The sequence below is a fragment of the Ornithorhynchus anatinus genome, chromosome X4, assembly GCF_004115215.2.
Source record: "Ornithorhynchus anatinus isolate Pmale09 chromosome X4, mOrnAna1.pri.v4, whole genome shotgun sequence".
Classification (NCBI taxonomy): domain Eukaryota; kingdom Metazoa; phylum Chordata; class Mammalia; order Monotremata; family Ornithorhynchidae; genus Ornithorhynchus; species Ornithorhynchus anatinus.
Window position 1 is genome coordinate 758,972 of NC_041752.1, and position 16,741 is coordinate 775,712.

At 62.0% G+C, this 16,741-nt stretch overlaps 2 protein-coding genes across 5 annotated transcripts; one reads left to right on the top strand and one right to left on the bottom strand.

Moving 5' to 3' along the window:
* Positions 1-160: 160 nt before the first annotated feature.
* DYRK4 (dual specificity tyrosine phosphorylation regulated kinase 4) lies at positions 161-10,889 on the top strand. 3 transcript variants are annotated; one of them, XM_029054353.2, is made up of 16 exons: positions 161-587; positions 656-746; positions 3,454-3,508; positions 3,925-4,008; positions 4,287-4,481; positions 4,865-5,009; positions 5,300-5,463; positions 5,580-5,716; positions 6,112-6,252; positions 6,657-6,795; positions 7,063-7,144; positions 7,715-7,887; positions 8,318-8,378; positions 8,679-8,808; positions 9,897-10,051; positions 10,567-10,889. In XM_029054353.2, exons 3-16 carry the CDS (start codon positions 3,461-3,463, stop codon positions 10,800-10,802), a joined length of 1,890 nt encoding a protein of 629 aa, XP_028910186.1. In that variant the 5' UTR covers positions 161-587; positions 656-746; positions 3,454-3,460; the 3' UTR covers positions 10,803-10,889. The 3 variants fall into 3 exon arrangements, with proteins under 3 accessions (XP_028910186.1, XP_028910187.1, XP_039766627.1); XM_029054354.2 differs by having other exon boundaries at positions 161-746; positions 10,563-10,889; XM_039910693.1 differs by having other exon boundaries at positions 161-746; positions 6,166-6,252.
* Positions 10,890-12,434: 1,545 nt separating this feature from the next.
* AKAP3 (A-kinase anchoring protein 3) lies at positions 12,435-16,741 on the bottom strand. Of its 2 annotated transcripts, none has more exons than XM_029054350.2 (4): positions 16,559-16,741; positions 16,047-16,219; positions 13,137-15,533; positions 12,435-12,726 (listed from the first exon to the last, which is right to left on the bottom strand). In XM_029054350.2, the coding sequence occupies exons 2-4, from the start codon at positions 16,140-16,142 to the stop codon at positions 12,571-12,573; spliced, it is 2,649 nt and encodes an 882-aa protein (XP_028910183.1). In that variant the 5' UTR covers positions 16,143-16,219; positions 16,559-16,741; the 3' UTR covers positions 12,435-12,570. The 2 variants fall into 2 exon arrangements, with proteins under 2 accessions (XP_028910183.1, XP_028910182.1); XM_029054349.2 differs by having other exon boundaries at positions 16,047-16,142; positions 16,559-16,740.

Sequence of the window (16,741 nt, forward strand, 5' to 3'; positions counted from 1 at the left end):
AGGCCCGCCGGGGGCTTGGGGAACTGGAAGGGACCGGCTCCCCCAAAACGCCGAGAAGAAGCCCCCGCGGTCTGGGGGGGGGGGGCGAACGGACCCTCTGTGGCGTCACAAGGGGGAGGGGGCTCCGGCTCGCAGACCCCCCCTCCCCCCGCGATCGCTTCCCGGGGGTCTACACCATCCCGGACCCGCCTCTCCCCTGAAGGCGACACCCCGTTAGGCGAGGCCGGGGGCGCGGGCGTCCCCCTCTTCTGGTCCAAAGCATCCTCGGCCCGTGCTGACCTGCCGGACCCCACAGCCGAGACATCCCCCTCCCCCCCAAACCGATCGATCCGCAGCCCCGGCGCCCCCCGCCCATTCGGCTCCCCAACAGGCCCCGAGCTGCCCTTCCAACGCAACAGGGCAGCTGGAGGGTGCAGAAATAGGGGTAGAGCGTGCCCACCTTTCACGGGTCCTCCAGTGGATGACTCCGAAGCCGGCCTGCTGGGTGTCCTGGGAAAAGCCGCACTCCCTCTCTGGGCCTCCTGCTGAGTGGCCTGGGGCGAGTCCCACTCCCTCTCCGGGCCTCCTGGAAGAAGACTCCTCTGGAGGTGATGAGCTGCGAACGGCCCCTGGCAGAACTGAGCAGGATTTAGACACACAAACTGTCTCTTCCCAGACATGCGAGGGGACCCCCGACCTCCATTTCGCCTCCCGAGGAATAAGGTCACGTCCAGGGTACCGCGCTAGCTGAAGTGAAAGCCCAGCAGGTAAAATCTCCCCAAAAGGTAGACACCAGAAGAGGGTCGTTAAGATATAATAATAATAATGTGGGTATTTGTTAAGCGCTTACTAGGTGCAGAGCACTGTTCTAAGCGCTGGGGGAGAGACAGGGTCATCAGGTTGTCTCACGTGAGGCTCATCCCCATTTTACAGATGAGGTAACTGAGGCCCAGAGAATAATGTTGGCATTTGTTAAGCGCTTACTAGGTGCAGAGCACTGTTCTAAGCGCTGGGGGAGACAACAGGGGAATCAGGTTGTCCCACGTGGGGCTCCCAGTCTTCATCCCCATTTTACAGATGAGGTCCCTGAGGCACCGAGAAGTGAAGGGACTTGCCCACAGTCACCCAGCTGCCAAGTGGCCGAGCCGGGATTCGAACCCATGACCTCTGACTCCCAAGCCCGGGCTTTTTCCACTGAGCCACGCTGCTTCTTAAAATGAAGTACAGAGAAGAGAAATGGCAGAGTGTATGGATATGTAAATTAAATGCGGTGGGGCTGGAAGTGGGTTGAGTATCAAAGTACTGAAGAGATACAGACTCTTGGAGGAGATAGGATTTTAATAATAATGTTGGTATTTGTTAAGCGCTTACTATGTGCCGAGCACTGTTCTAAGCGCTGGGGTAGAGACAGGGTCATCGGGTTGTCCCACGGGAGGCTCCCAGTTAATCCCCATTTTACAGACGAGGTAACCGAGGCCCAGAGAAGTGAGGTGACTTGCCCACAGTCACACAGCTGACAAGTGGCGGCGCCGGGATTTGAACTCAGGACCTCTGACTCCCAAGCCCGGGCTCTTTCCCCTGAGCCACGCTGCTTTTAGGAGGGACAGTCTGTCCAAAATGAAGGGGAGGGGGTTTCGGGCCAGAAGGAAAATGTCGACAAGGGGCTGGCAGAGGAATAGGTGAGACTGAGGTACGCTGGTTAATTTGGCATTAAAGGAGCAGAGTGTAGGAGGGGGGCAAATTGATTTTGAAGGAACCCGTCTACCAGCTCCGTTGTAGTTTCCCAAGTGCTTAATAGAGTGCTAAGCGTGCAGTAAGTGCTCAATCAATACCACGGATTGAGTGATTTCTTTGACGCTGTGGTGGATGGACAACCGCTGGAGGTTCTTGAGGAGTGGGAAAATGTGAACTGTACTTTGTTCAGAAAGATGAGCCGGGAAGCAGAGTGAAATATGGACCGGAGAAGGGAGAGACAGGAGGCAGGGAGGTCAGTGAGGCGGCTCAAGCGGTATTCAAGGCGGGATATGACAAGGCAGGATGGAGAAGCAGCGTGGCTCAGTGGAAAGAGCCCGGGCTTGGGAGTCAGAGGTCATGAGTTCGAATCCCGGCTCGGCCACTTGTCAGCTGTGGGACTGTGGGCAAGTCACTTCACTGGGCCTCAGTTCCCTCATCTGTAAAATGGGGATTATCTGTGAGCCTCACGTGGGACAACCCGATGACCCTGGATCTCCCCCAGCGCTTAGAACAGAGCCCGGCACATAGTAAGCGCTTAACAGATACCGACGTTATTATTAACTGCTTGGATCAGCCTGGTAGCAGTTTGGATGGAGGGGAGAGGGCAGGCTGTAGAGGATTTGGCGACAGACCGAATATGGAGACTGAAGGACCGAGATGAGTCGAGGATAACGTTAAGGTTATGGGTTTGCCGCGGTGTCTGTAATGATGGGAAAGTCTGGGGAAACAGGGTTCGGATGGGAAGAGGAGGGGTTCTTTTTTGGATGTGTTAAGTTTAGGTGTCGGTGGGCTATCCAAGGAGAGATGTCCTTAAGGCAGATGGAAATGTGAGATGGCAGAGAAGGAGATAGTTTGGGAGTCATCCGTGTAGAAAGGGGAGTTAAAGCGTGGGAGCGAATCCACAGCTGTGGGGTGTAGTTGGAGAATAGAAAAGGATTCAGAACTGAGCCTTGAGGAACCCATCACGGTTAAAGTGTGGGAGGCAGAGGTGGAGGCTGTGAAAGACTGAGAGGCAGCCTGGCCTAGTGGATAGAGAATGGGCCTGGGAATCAGAAGGGCGTGGTGGTGATTTGGGGCAAGTCACTTGACTTCTCTGCGCCTCATCTCAGTCACCTCCTCTGTAAAATGGGAATTGAGACTGTGATGATGATGTCCAACCTGATCAGCTTGTATCTAGTCCAGCATTTAGTACCGTGGCTGACACACAGTAGGCGCTTAACAAATACCATTAAAAAAAAAGGAGTGGCCAGAGAGATAGAGGAGAACCCGGGGAGGACGGTGTCAGTGAAGCCATTAGATGGTTTTTCCAGGAGACGGGTACGGTCCACAGTGATAAAGGCAATTAAGAGGCCTAGAAGTTGTCAACAAGGTCATCGGTGGCTTTAGAGAAGGTCGTTACCATTGGTCGATGGATTGTATGCCCCCGACCATTCTTCCCAATCTGCTTCTATTTCTCCTCCTCTTCCTTCCTTCCCCCTCCGCTGCCTTTTCCCTCTTCCTGCTTTTCCTCCTCTTCCTCTTCCCCTTCTTCCTGTTCCCTCCATGCTCAGAACGGTCCACCTAACGGTCCCCATCAGGGCATTTCCAGATTAGATTCCCATCTAGTCCACAGGTGACTAAGGCTAGTCCCCTTCTTGGGGGTCCCTTGCCTGGTTTTCACAAAGCCCCGATCTGATTTCATGGAAGGGTGGGCTCGGGGTGAGGCAGTGCTAGATGGTTTCCTTCTGTTTCTTTTGACAGGTCAGAAATGAGTCCCAAAAAGCCCAGGAGGAAGCGCCTGCCCCCCAACCTCATGGTAAGAGGGCTTCGTCTCCATCAGGGACGGGTCAGGGTCAGGGTCCGGAGCTCCAGGGTCAGGCCCCAAGGCTTGCCACACTGCTCCTCTGTTCCCGGCGGGCCTGCAGGGTTCGGGGGCTCATCGGGAGGGGACACAGTGGGTTCAGCCAAGTGGGAACCTAGAACTTCCTTCCTGCCCTAGAACCCGACCCATCCCCCTGGGCCTCTGTCTTGGGGAACGGGACTTTCTTTACCGTGCTCTTCTCGGCCCCTGGTTTTAAGCACTGTCCTAGGGGAAACTGAGGCCTGGGTAGCTGACTTATATGGGGCCCCCAGCTAAGATCGGACCCCGGCCCGGGGCTCCCCCAGCCACCGTGGATGCTCAGTAAATACCGTGGCTCTCGATCCATCAGTCCGTCCGTGTGTGTCTTGCAGCCGAACCAGCCCGAGAGGAGAATCTTCCCTCCGATCCAGCAGACGTCACCCAAACAGCTGCGGCCGAACAGGTCCTGGCAGAAGGTAGAGCGTCAGGGGTCACCGGCCCTCGGGACCGCGGAACTAAAGGTCCCGGGCCACAGACCACCGGCCGCGCCTTCTGCCCAGAGCCAGCCCCCTGGGGAGAGGAAGAGACCGGAAGCGACAGTCTGGGTGGGCGGTGGGTGACCGAGACAGTAGCCTGGGGTTGGTTGGCGGGGGGCCAGGGGTGGTAAGAAGGGTCCTAGGGCCAGCCTTACTGAAGGCAGGGGAATGGAAAAGATAAATCATGACTGCGGATCCCGGAGTCTCTCCTTCCGTAGAAGTTCAACACGAGCGTGGGCTCCTTCCCGCCCCTGGACTCGTCGGGGAAGGCCAGCGTGAGCGGTTCCGGGAAGTGCCGGGCCCGGGCCGCCCCCCTCCCCCGGGGCCACGGCCAGAGCCCACGGGGCGCCGCCACCTTCCTCCTCCGGAGCCACGGCCAGAGCCTGCGGGGTGCCCCCTCCCCGACCCACCAGGCGAGCCAAGGCCTCAGGGGTGGGGCAGGGTGGGGGCCGGGAGCCAGGGATCCTGATCCGATCCTTGCTGGGCCTCGGTTTCCCTGGGGGGCTGGTGCGAAAGCTTGTGGAGAGACAGGCGACCCGGCCCTTGGCCCTGATCTAGTGGGGGCTCAAGGAAGCTGATAAATATGGGCTGATTACGCTGGGCGAGGAGTTCCGCAGGGTAGCGGTAAGGCAAGGGGGAGCAGAAGAGAGGCAAGAAGAGGAAACGAAGAGCCATCGGCCCTGCCCCAAGGGATGGTGGGGGGGGAACGATGGCGGGGAACAGTGGAGGTGGACGGGGAGGGCACTGTGGGGACAAAGAGGGGCCAGTCGGCAATGCCAGTCTCCCTGTCGTGCAGGGACATAGAGTGCAGAGCGGTCAGCTGCTCTCTCACCTCAAGATGGTGGAAAGCCTTCCCAGGCCCAGCCCCCAAAACCAGGCATACAAGCCGGACAAGACCACTCACAGGCCCAGACCCCACAAGGTGCCTCTGACTGGGACAGGTGTGCCCGCTGGCGGGGACCTGGAGGGGATCGGGGCAGGGGAAGGCTGGCGGGGGCATGGAAGGGGTCTGGTTGGGGCGGCAAGGTGGGACTCGGCAGTCAGCCACCCACACCGTATGGAGGGGCTATAGGGACAGAGCCCCAGGGGACCCACACTTTCATTCAAGCATTTAGTACAATTCTCTGCACACCCTTGAATGAATGACTGAAGGGGAAAGGGCTGGAGGGGAGCGGGGTGTGCCCCCGCCTGCTTCCTCTGCCCTGAAGACCCCCTCCTGCCCCTCACCCAGAGGCACTGAAATACTTCAGACACCAGCTGTCGGCCTACGAGCGCGTGGAGGTGCTGAGCTATCAGGAGCTGTGGTTCCTGGGGCTGGGGGCTGACAAACTGCACGTGCTCCCCGACAAGCCCCGGAAGGTCAGCTATGACGATGAGCACGGATCTTACTTGAGGGTGAGCATCGGGGGGACCGCTGGGCACTGGGAGGTCTTGGGGGGAGGAGGCTGGAAGTGCTGGGATGCTGGCCCAGGTGAAGTCCGCGCCCTCACCCCTCGCGCGCACCTATGCAGGTCCTGCACGACCACATCGCTTACCGCTACGAGGTCCTGGAGATGATCGGCAAAGGGGCCTTCGGGCAGGTGGCCAAATGTCTGGATCACAAGAACGACGAGCTGGTGGCCATGAAGATCGTCCGAAACAAAAAGAGGTCCCTCCCCTTCCCCGCCCTCACGGGTCTCAGGGCACCACAGCACGTGCTTTCTTCGCTCCCTCCTTGGGCCCCTCCCGCGCCCTGGGATGGGCGTCTAGCTCCCCTTTCCAGCCTCCTCCCTTCCCTCTCCCGCCCCTGTTCCCCTTCCTCCCCATTTCCCCCCTCCCTCTTCCTCTAGCAGGCCCAGACCCCCTTTTTAGCACCATCGGGAGCCCAGGAGGGCTTCCACCCAGTTACAGCTCTGCCGACCCAGCCCCGCCCTCTGCTCTGCCCACCAGGAAGAGGGAAGAGGGTTGGGGGGCCCTGTCGGCCTAGCTCGAGAGAGATCGTGAGTAACCTGTGGCTGGGGCCTGGGGGGGTGGGGGTGGGTCCCTCTGCCCCCTGACTGCCAGATTCCACCACCAGGCTCTGACGGAGCTGAAGATCCTGGACGCTCTGCGCCGCAGGGATCGGGACCACAAGGGCAGCATGGTGCACATGAAGGACCATTTCTACTTCCGCAACCACCTGTGCATCACCTTTGAGCTGCTGGGGTCAGCCCACCGAGGCACAGCGGGATGGATGGGGGCTAGACTCCTGGAGCCGCGGGCCGGCGAGGCGGTGTGATCGAGAAAAAGGCAGCCAGGCGCTGGAGGGGAGGGCATGGGGGAAAGACCTCCTTTCCTGGGGTTTTCAGGGAACAGAGGAGTGAAATTTGGGAAACACGTACCACAGTGTTTGTCGAGTACTCTGGTGGGTGGAGAATGCTGTACTGGGTACACGCTGTGTGCAGAGCACTGTGCTGGGAGCCTGCTGCGTGCAAAGCGCTGAATTGGGTGTCCACTGGGGACAGAGGGCTGCTGTAGGTGTGGGCTGGGTCCAGAACGCCGTTTTCAGAATAGTGGTCGGGGCGGGTAGGTTGATCCGCTCTCCATCACCGCCTGGTTTCCCTCCCCAGTATCAATTTATATGAGCTGCTGAGAAACAACGGATTCCAGGGCCTCAGCCTCGCTGTGATTCGCCGCTTCACCTACTCAGTCCTCAAGTGTCTGCAAGTGCTGTACATGGAGAAAATCATTCACTGCGACCTGAAGCCCGTAGGTAGCCTCTACCGGGAACTCCCCCGCTGGCCCCTGCCGGGATTCCCTCCTCCCAGAGAGACATCAGGCGGGCCCCGTAGGACATCAGACACCAGTGGGAGTAAGAATTGAAGACCTGCTGCCTTTTTCTGAGGCAGATAGGTCCCTGTGGGAATCCGGGGCAGAGGGGGGCTTCAGGGACTGCTGGGTCAAGGGAAGAGGAGGTTGGAGATGGGGCGAGGAGGGGCCTAGTGGCCCGGGGCCTCAGCCGGTTCTTCCTTCCAGGAGAACATAGTCCTCTACCAGAAAGGCCAAATCTCCGTCAAAGTCATTGACTTCGGGTCGAGCTGCTACGAACATCAGAGAGGTAAGTCGAGCCAGCCGCTCCACCGGGCAGCATAAGCTCCAAAATACCCTTCCTGTACGCACCCCTTCCCTTCCCCGGCCACGGGGCCCTCGGAAATGAGACCTCTGGGGGGGTGAAACCCCAGGCGGCGGGACCCCGGAGGCGAGAACCTCCGGCAGCAGGACCCCAGGTGGCGGGACTGTGAGGAGAGACATGTGGTGACGAGACCCCCGACGGCAAGATCTCAGCGGCGAGACCCCCCCAGAGGCAGGACCACCCGTGGCGGACCCCTGATTCTTTCCTTAGTGGCCTTCTGAGGCAGAAAGCTGTGTGTGTAGGAGGGGAGCCTCTGTAGAAGTCTGTCCTGCCCCTGCCCCCTGCCCATCCCAAGGTCAGTAGGCTCAGTGATGATATTTACTGAGCGTTGGCAGAGTGCAGTGCCTCGTACTAAGCTTTGGGTAGTACTGTGCCCGGCCCACAGTGGATGACCAGGGTGAGGCCCGGCACTCGCTGGGCACTCAGGGCGGTGCCCCGCACGCGGTGGGGGCTCAATAAGGGCTGAGGACACCTCCTGCCGCCCCCGGCGCGCAGTGCACACTTACATCCAGAGCCGCTTCTACCGGTCCCCGGAGGTGATCCTCGGCCGCCCCTACGACACGGCCATCGACATGTGGAGCCTGGGCTGCATCCTGGCCGAGCTCAACACCGGCTCCCCGCTGTTCGCCGGCGAGAACGAGCTGGAGCAGCTGGCCTGCATCATGGAGGTGGATCGGGGACCGGAGAGGGAGCGGGCCCAATAGCGGGTGCATTTAGGAAGCGCATATCATGTGCGGAGCACACCGCGGGGACTTGGGCACGCTGCCCATCCCTTTTAAGGGCTCGCGATCTAAAAAAGGGAGGGAGGGAGGCGGATCGGGGGAGACTCCAAGGCCTCAGCCAGGTGGCCAAGGGGGAGTGATCCGCAAGGGGTCCCTAAGACCTTCCGCTGTGGGGCACCCCAGGATGCAGGGGAAGTGAGGGGCTTCTCTGCCAGCAGGACCGGAGCCCCCAGAGCGACGCCGGGCAGTGTGGAGCCTCTGGTAGCCCCAGAGTTTCCTCGCTGACCGGGCCTGGGTCACGAGGGCTGGACGGGAGGGGCCGAGGGCCGGCACTGTGGTGAGCCGTGGAGCGAGCCACTGACCTGGTCTCTCCAAGGTTCTGGGTCTCCCCCCAGTCCACTTCATTCAGACTTCGTCCAGGAAGCAGACGTTCTTCGGTAACTCCTGCCCCCCCAATGCCCGGGGAGCCCTCCTGCGCGGTGCCGAATCCTGGCTGGTGCCCTGCGCTGTAATGAGCAATTTATGAAACGGAAGAGGAGGGCATTGATGCGGGGGAGCGGCAAGCCAGGCCCCGGGGAGACGCAGGAAAAACGGGGGCCGATTTCCACCTGAGGGCGGGGGAAGACCTCGAGGATGGAGTGCGGGGAGGGGTCCCCTGTGTCACCAGCCAAGCCCCCCGTCCCAACGATCAAGGTCTGGGGGGTTAGGGCTGAGACCACAGCATTGTATCTCTACAGATTCAGAAGGGTTTCCAAAACACATAACCAACCACAAAGGCATAACCCACTACCCGGACTCCAAGAATCTCGCCACGCTGCTCAAGACCTACGATACGGATTTCCTGGGCTTCCTGCAGGGCTGTCTGATGTGAGCGGGGGCCCCGGGCCAGCTTCCCGGGGTTGGGTCTCAACGTCTCTAGGACTGGGTCTCTGAGCCAATGTCAGTGGCCCTGGGTCTGTGTGGAATAGCGGGACTATTTATTGAGCATCCACCTGGGCTGACCCACTGTACTAGACCCCAGCGAAGTTCAGAGTAGGTAACACCTTGCACTCTAATGAAGGGGCAAATGTCAAAATGTTTAAAACTAGAAAGGTCAAAATAAACAGTGGAGTTGATAGGAGTGTAGAGGAGGGGGTAAATAAGCTCGTAAACTAGAGGGCTGGGCTGGCTCAGGGGGCCGGGAAGTTAACCTGGGAAGGCTTGTTGGAGGAGGTGGCGTTTCAGGAGGGATTTGAAAGTGGGAAGAGCTGGGGGGTGGGGCGGCTAGCGGGTTTGGGGAGGGAGGGAGATTCAGGCCGGGGGAATGACGTGAGGGAGAGGATGGAGGCAGGAGAGTTGAGAGTGAGGGAAGGCTAGTAGGGTGGTTTGGGAGGAGACAAGACTAAGTTGGGGAATCACAAGAAAAGAGAGCAGAGCGGGAAGGTGGGGCAGGACTCTCCCAAGTACTTAGTACAGTGCTACGCACACAATAAGCACTCAATGAATGTCACTGACTGATTGGAGAGCCTGGAAGCCTAATGCGAGTTTGTGTCTGAAGCAGCGTCACAGGGAAGCCATTGCCGGATTTTGAGGAGACGTGTGGGCTGAGCAAATCTTCAGGAAGATGATCCGTGCTATAGCGTGGAATATAGATTGGAGGAGGGAGAGGCTGGAGGTCGGGAGACCGGAGAGGAGGCCGATGTAACAGCCTAGACTAGACTTGGATCAGGAGGTGACGGTTTGGGTGAGAGGAAAGGGAGGGTCCAGGAGCCATTCTGTAGGCAGATCCGGCAGGATCTGGCAGCGAGTTGGACGTGAAGGGAGCAGGGCTTGAGCGGTGGCCCACCTTGTGTGCCTCAGTTTCCCCATCTGAACAGTGCCCAGGCCTTACCCTCGCTGGGTCGGGGCAGGTTGGCCAATCCCTGGGGCAGGGAGACCCGCTCTTCCACGATCCTCTGCTCTCTTCTGGGCTGCAGATGGGACCCGAGCCTGCGTATGACCCCGGAGCAGGCCCTCCGGCACGCCTGGATCCTGACGCCGAAGACACACAAGGCCAGGCCCAGCCTCCACCCCTCGAGGAAGACCAGCCTCCCCATGTCCACGGCGGTCAAGGGGAGGGCTGGGAGAGCGGGTCCGTTCGGCAAGGGATGCTACGGGAGGCTTTCTCCTCACCCTCCCCTTCGGCCCGGTCGCCCTCCCCGTAGACTTCTGGGGACTCGTACCTGCCTCCTTCCCCATCCTCCTCCGGGCCGTTTCAACCCCCTCATCGTCGGCGGCATTCACTGGGCACTTGCCGGTGCAGAGCCTTGGGCTGGGGGCCTGGAGAGGATTCAACAGAAGTTAAAGAGGCCGGCCTGCCCTCGAGGAGCTCCCAGCCTAACCCTCCTGGGTGACGCGCTTTATCCCAGCAGACGGCCTGCTTCTCTCACCCCAAACGCCCCTCCCCGCAGCTCCGGTGGGAACAACGGCCAGTGAAGTTGGCAGGATCGGGGTCGGGGCAGAGAGGACAGTACCGCGAGCCAGGGACAGCGTGCCAGGCTGGGGCCCCCTCCCCTCTCCGCCTCTCCCTCTCTAAGACTGACTCCTCAACTCCCCTCTTCCTCTCTCCCCTTTTCCCACTTCCTTTCCCTCTCTCCGGGCAGTCAGGACCCCCCATCACGAGACCCCAGGCGTGGAGGAATCGCCAGCCCTCACCCCGGCTCCTGCCGGCAACGAGATGGACACCTCGCGGCTGCCCAGACCCTGGCCCCCTCAGCCCGAGGAGACCGCCGACGAGCCGGCGGGCCAGGGGGGAAGCAGCCTCAGGTCCTCTTCCTTGGACACGCCAGACTTACTGCCGCCCATTCTATGACCCCCCCGCCCCATTCTCCCACGACCACTGACCTGTCCCCTCCATTCTCACCGCCCGGCTCACCCCAGAGAGGCGTTTTAGTCTGAACTGCTACATTAAACGCATGGCCCCCTCCGGCTTCCAGGCCCCTTCTTTCTCCTGGCCAGCCCCAGGGTGGCCCCCTGTGGAGGTGAGCTAAAGCATGAAGGAGTCAAGGGAAAAGAAGGCTGAGGGAAGAGGTGCGTGTTGGGGGGAGGGTGGACGGGGGACCAGGAGTTATCAGGAGGAGGAGTTGGAGTCGGGAGGCCCCCCGTCCCCAGAATTATGGGGTGAGTGGGCGCTGGGGCCGCGGGGACCTTCTCCCTCTGGATGCTGGGAAGGAGGCCGACGGCGACAGGTCTGAGGTGCTGTCGGGGTGGAGCTTGGGCTGCGCCCGCGACAACATCCCACACCCAGGGGTGTTCTTTCGTCTCCGTACACGGGCCTGGCGGCGTGCCTGAGTGTCAAAACGTGCACGTACTTAACGTGTGTGTATATTTGTGCGTGTGCACTCGTGGCGTTGTGCTCATCAGTTTGGGGGCCTCCTGGGCGCGTGTGCGTAGGGGCACGTATGCCGCTGTGGGTCTCCATCTGGGGGTGAGCCCTCAGGACCATAAGCCTTCTGAACTATAGCAGCGGACTTAAAATTGTCACCTGCAGTTCCGGATTGCTTGGCCGTCCTCGTGTCAAGTGTCTGCCTTGCCCCCGGTCCTAGCCACTTTCAGGCCGCTAGACTGTAAGCTCGTTAGGGCAGAGGTGATATCTACTAATTCTACTGTGTGCTCCCAAGTGCTCAGTAAGTAATAATAATAATGATGTTGGTATGAGTTAAGCGCTTACTATGTGCAGAGCACTGTTCTAAGCACCGAGGTTGTCCCACGTGGGGCTCACAGTCTTAATCCCCATTTTACAGATGAGGTCACCGAGGCACAGAGAAGTGAAGCGACTTGCCCACAGTCACGCAGCCGTCAGGTGGCAGAGCCGGGATTCGAACCCCTGCCCTCTGACTCCAAAGCCCGTGCCCTTTCCACTGAGCCACGCCGCTTCTCTACCATCGACTGTCTGAACCACAAGCCCCACCCGCCCTCGCCGGGCTGGCCACGTGGACGGGTGACCAGTCGTTTGGTCTACGCCCACGTGAGGACTGTAAGGACAGAGGTCAGGAGGGCAGGGGCGGTGGGGCGAGGGTCGCTCGGGACAGGACAAGCGGCATGGCCTAGTGGAGAGAGTACAGGCCTGGGAGTCAGAGGGAGCTGGGTTCTAATTCCGGCTCTGCCACTCATCTGCTGTGTGACCTTGGGCAAGCCACTTCACTTCTCTGCGCCTCACTTCCTTCATCTGTAAAATGGGAATGGAGAACGTGAGCCCCATATGGGACATGGACTGTGTCCAACCCGATTAGCTTGTATCTACCCCAGTGCCTGGCACACGGTAAGCGCTGAACAAATACCATTAAAAAAAAAAAAAGACTCGCTGGGTCCTCTGCCCCATCCCGCCCTCGGATTCCTCCACAGACTCGGTTTTCCCCACCGCCCCGCCACAAGGTGAGAGGGAGATGGAAACCTCAGCTGCATCTCGGTCCTTGGGTGGCCAGGGCTGGCCGGGACCCGGGTCCGGCCCCGTTCCGCACAGAGGGACTCGGGGCTCCAGTCCGTAATTGTGTTTATTTGTGCCCTTGCTGGGACGGATAGAGATCTCTGCGCGAGAGGCTGACCGGCACCTGGCGGCGGGGACGGGGTGGAGGGAGACCGGAGGGGCCGAGGGGGGAGGGGGCGGCCGGCTCACAGGTTGACCAGCAGCCAGTCCAGGAGCTGCAGGCGGGTGACGTTGCCCACGGCCTCGTCCAGCTGCCGCTCCTTCTCGTAGCGCAGCACGGACTGCAGGACCTCGCCCACGCTGCGCCCCTTCTCCACCGCGGCGGCTGAGAGCTGCAGGAGCTGCGGGGGGCAGAGGCGCGCGAGGGTGAGGCTCCGAGGCGCGGGCACGGCTCACGGGGGCCTGCCCTGCCCAGCACGGGCGGTCAATAGATACCGCTGACGGACAGACTGACGGACGCTCCCCGCTCTGGGGTGGGGAGGACGAGCGGCGGGGGCCTCCAGGCGGAGCCTCCCGCCTGGGCTTCAGTCGGGGAGTGGGAAGTAGGGGGACCTGGAAAGGGGAGGGCCGCCCGGCCTTCAGGGGAGGGGCCTGGAGGGGAACGTGGAGTGGGGACTTTCGCCTCGACCGCTATCCTGGGGCCTACGGGGCTCCGGGCTCCTCCCCAGCCCCCGGCGGGAGCAGAGCCCAGGCCCCTCTAAGGGCACCGTCTGGCCCTCTCAACGACGGCCACCCCGCCGCCACCAGATACCTTCTCCTGGATCCCCTCGTCGTCTCCGGCGAAGTAGAGGATGGGGACGTTGAGCTCGGAGGCCGCCACCCACTGGAGCACAGCCTGCAGCTGCTTGTTCTGCACGGTGTCGGCCACGCTGTGGTTGCTCACGACCACCCTGGGGACCGGTCCCACGGACGGTGGGGGGTGGTCACTCGGGCCCAGCCCCAGCCGCAACTCGTTCTGGATGGCCTGGAAGGCGTTGTGCAGCAGGGCCTCGGCCATACCGGCGCCAGGGAGGCCGTCCGAGGCCCCGCCCGGGACGGCGGGCGCCGGCCAGCCTCCGCCCCCGGGCCTGGCCCCCACCAGCCCACCGAGGGGCACGTCGCAGGAGTTGGCGATGATGAGGCACAGTTTCATCACTGAATCCATCAGGTTCTCCACCAGCTGGCCGGGCACGCCGCCGTCCAGCTGGTGGGTCACCATCTTGGTCAGCCCGGCCAGAGGGCCGCCGCCGCCGCCGTCGGACCTGGAGGAGCCCGGGCGGGTGGTCTCCCCTCCCTGGGTGCCCGAAGTGGCCTGTTGGGGGTCCGGCTTGGGTTCCGGCTTGGGGTCCGGCTTGGGGTCCGGAGCCTCCTCGCCCTTGAAGATGGTCTCAGTGAGTAGGTTCTTGACAAAGTTGAAGAAGATGCCCATCAGATCCCTCTTGTCCGAGTCCTCCCGCGGGCCGGTCGCCTCCTGGGTCGACTTGAGGCTGCTCTGGCCAGAAGAGGGGAGGGCCTGGGGTGGCGTGGAGGCGGGCGACGGAGGTGCGGGGGCCGCGGGAGTCCCACCCGCGGCCTCCACAAAGGCCTGGGGGTCCAGGGCGGCGCCCTGCTGGGCCAGGTGGTACTGGATCAGCAGCAGGGCCGACACGATAAGGTCTTTGGCCCAGGAATCCGTGTTCGGGGGCAGGGGCTCGGGTTTGCCCGGGAGCCCCTTGCCGGGGGCGGGAACCATCAGCTGAGGGGTCTCGGCCCCCGCCTTACGGGCAGGTCGAGCCGACGGCTGTCCGGGGTTCTTGAGGGACCGGCGCTGGATCAGCGGGGACCCGCCCCCCTTCTGCTGGTTGTTGTGCCACAGGGTGAGTCCCTCTTTGATGAGGTGCTCTCCGAGGGTCTCGGCGCAGGTCTTGTCACGGGCAGGGGCGGCGGCGGCGCCGGGCGTGGATGGTCGGCCCCGGGCCTTGGCCTCGGCTCTCACGGCGGAGCAGCTGACACCACGCCCTCGGCCCCCGGCGTCCTGCATCGTGTTCATGGACAGAAAGGAGACCCGGTCGGACTTCTCGGCGGGCGGCTGGGCCACCATGACGGTGTGGAGTTTTCCCAGCATGGCGTCCATGATGTCGGTGGCCTTCTGGCTGCCGTGGTCAAACAGGCTCCTCTTGACAGCCGAGACGAAGTCGGTGTCGGTCATGAGGGAGCCCGTGACGTCGTGCAGGTTCTTCATGAAGGAGTCGATGAGGTCCGAGACCACCTCCTTGGCGTGTCTCAGGAGGACCCGCTTGAGCAGGATGGTGGCCACCGTCGTGTCCTCCACCTGGATCTTCAGGGTCTTCATGATGGAGACCATCATGTCGGACACCACGCTGTTGGCATAGGTCACGATGCCCTGGCTCACGGAGGCCGCGAAGTCATCGGTCCTCTCGGGCCGCCCAGAGGCCGCCCCGGCCCTCGCCCGCCCCTCGCCCAGCGGGCCCCGCCGCCCGCCGGCCTCACGGGCCTCCAGCACCTCCTTGTAGAAGACCGTCTTCTTGGACGAGGGCCGGGCCCCGGGGCCGGGCGGCCGGGTGGTCTCACGGACCTTCATCTTGCTCATGTAGCGCAGCTGCGGGGGGCTCCGGGACCCCACTCGGGCACGGTCGCCGGCCCCCGGGGCCCTTTCTCTGGCCACCTCCCCGGAGCACTGGGACACGGCGGCGTCCACCAGCTGGGCCGCCACCGTGCCGGGGCTCTGACCGACCGGCGGGCCGACCTCTGAGGCGCGGGCGCCCTGGTGGACGCCCGGCTGCTCGCCGCCATCCGCCTTCTCGCCGATCTCCTTGCGGGCCATGGCGATGACCAGGTTGGTGAGTCGGTTGGCGTAGAAGGAGACCTCATCCACGGAACACTCGCTGGGTTGGGCCTCGCTCCGGCCGCTGCTCGGCCGCGACGGGCTGCCCGAATGGGTCGAGGTCACCTCCAGGTGCAGCTTGCCCGGCACGCCGCCGGGGCCCGAAGCGCAGTAGTCCACGGCGAAGGTGCTGCGTGCGTCGGCGGCGGGGTCGGTGGCGGCGGACGGGGGGAGGCCGGTGGCCTGGAGTCCCAGCGTGCACCTCTCCAGGTCGCGGCGGAGCCGGCTGAGCACCTGAACGGGGTCTGAGGGGGCATCCTTGAACATGGACAGGGTCTCCTCCGTCTAGGGTGGAAGACAGGCAGCGGGCATCGGCGGGAGGACGGGAGCGCTCCCTGAGGGTATCCGGACTGGGCCACCCTCCCTCTCCGGCTCCCGCGGGGACCCCGACCGTAACCCATAGAGAAGCAGCGTGGCGCAGTGGAAAGAGCACGGGCTTTGGAGTCAGGGCTCATGAGTTCGAATCCCAGCTCTGCCACTTGTCAGCTGGGTGACTGTGGGCGAGTCACTTAACTTCTCTGGGCCTCAGTTCCCTCATCTGTAAAATGGGGATTAAGACTGTGAGCCCCACGTGGGACAACCTGATTCCCCCGTGTTTACCCCAGCGCTTAGAAAAGTGCTCTGCACATAGTAAGCGCTTAACAAATACCAACATTATTATTATTATTGTTATTATAACCCGCCCCCCAGCATCGTGGGGACCTGGCCTCTTTCCGGGGGCCTGCCTCGTTACAGAGGGGGCGGCCCCCTCGGTGTCCCCACTCTCCCCCCCCCCCCGGTCCCCCGGTGCCCCTGTACCATTTTCCATCCCTGTTCTTGCCCGTCTTCAGGAGCGTAAACGTCAACCTTGCAAACTCCACTCCGGCTCTGTAGCCAGTCGACCTTGTCGGACATCTGCAGGAGAACCCTCGGACGATGAGAACTGCCACGTCTGTCTCAACCCCCAGCCCGTCCGGCCCAGAGCTCCGCTCCTGGCAGCGAAGGCGCCGGTCGGGGGTGGGTCCACACGGGCCGCTACTTCCCCTCCCCGCCCCCGAGCCGCGGGGGAGAGCAGACTCTTTGCCCCAGGGTGAAAGGCAGGAGATGTGGGGTCCATCAGGCAGCAAGCATCCTCCTTTCCAGAGAGACGCCCAGTAGACCAAACTAACGACTGACAGTGGCCGTATCGGCCACGGGGGAAGATGGTTCTGGACCAAAGAGGGAAATGCAACTTTTGCGGGAGCGAGAGGCAGGCCAGGACCCAGCCTCTACTAGCTCCGAGACCCATCCCCAGACAACCCCCTTCACCCAGGCACCCTCGAGGTTCTGACCTCTGCAGCACCAGCTCAGGGAACCACAGGGGAGTCCAGAAATTCCTTCTTTGGTCAGGTAAGACGCCGTGATGGTCTTGCTCAGCTCAAGATCTTGTTTCCTGCTTCAAAGCTCCCCTGTGCCCCGTGCACCACCCCCCGCACGTTGGACTGGGGAGTGACATCAGAATCCAGCCTGGTGAT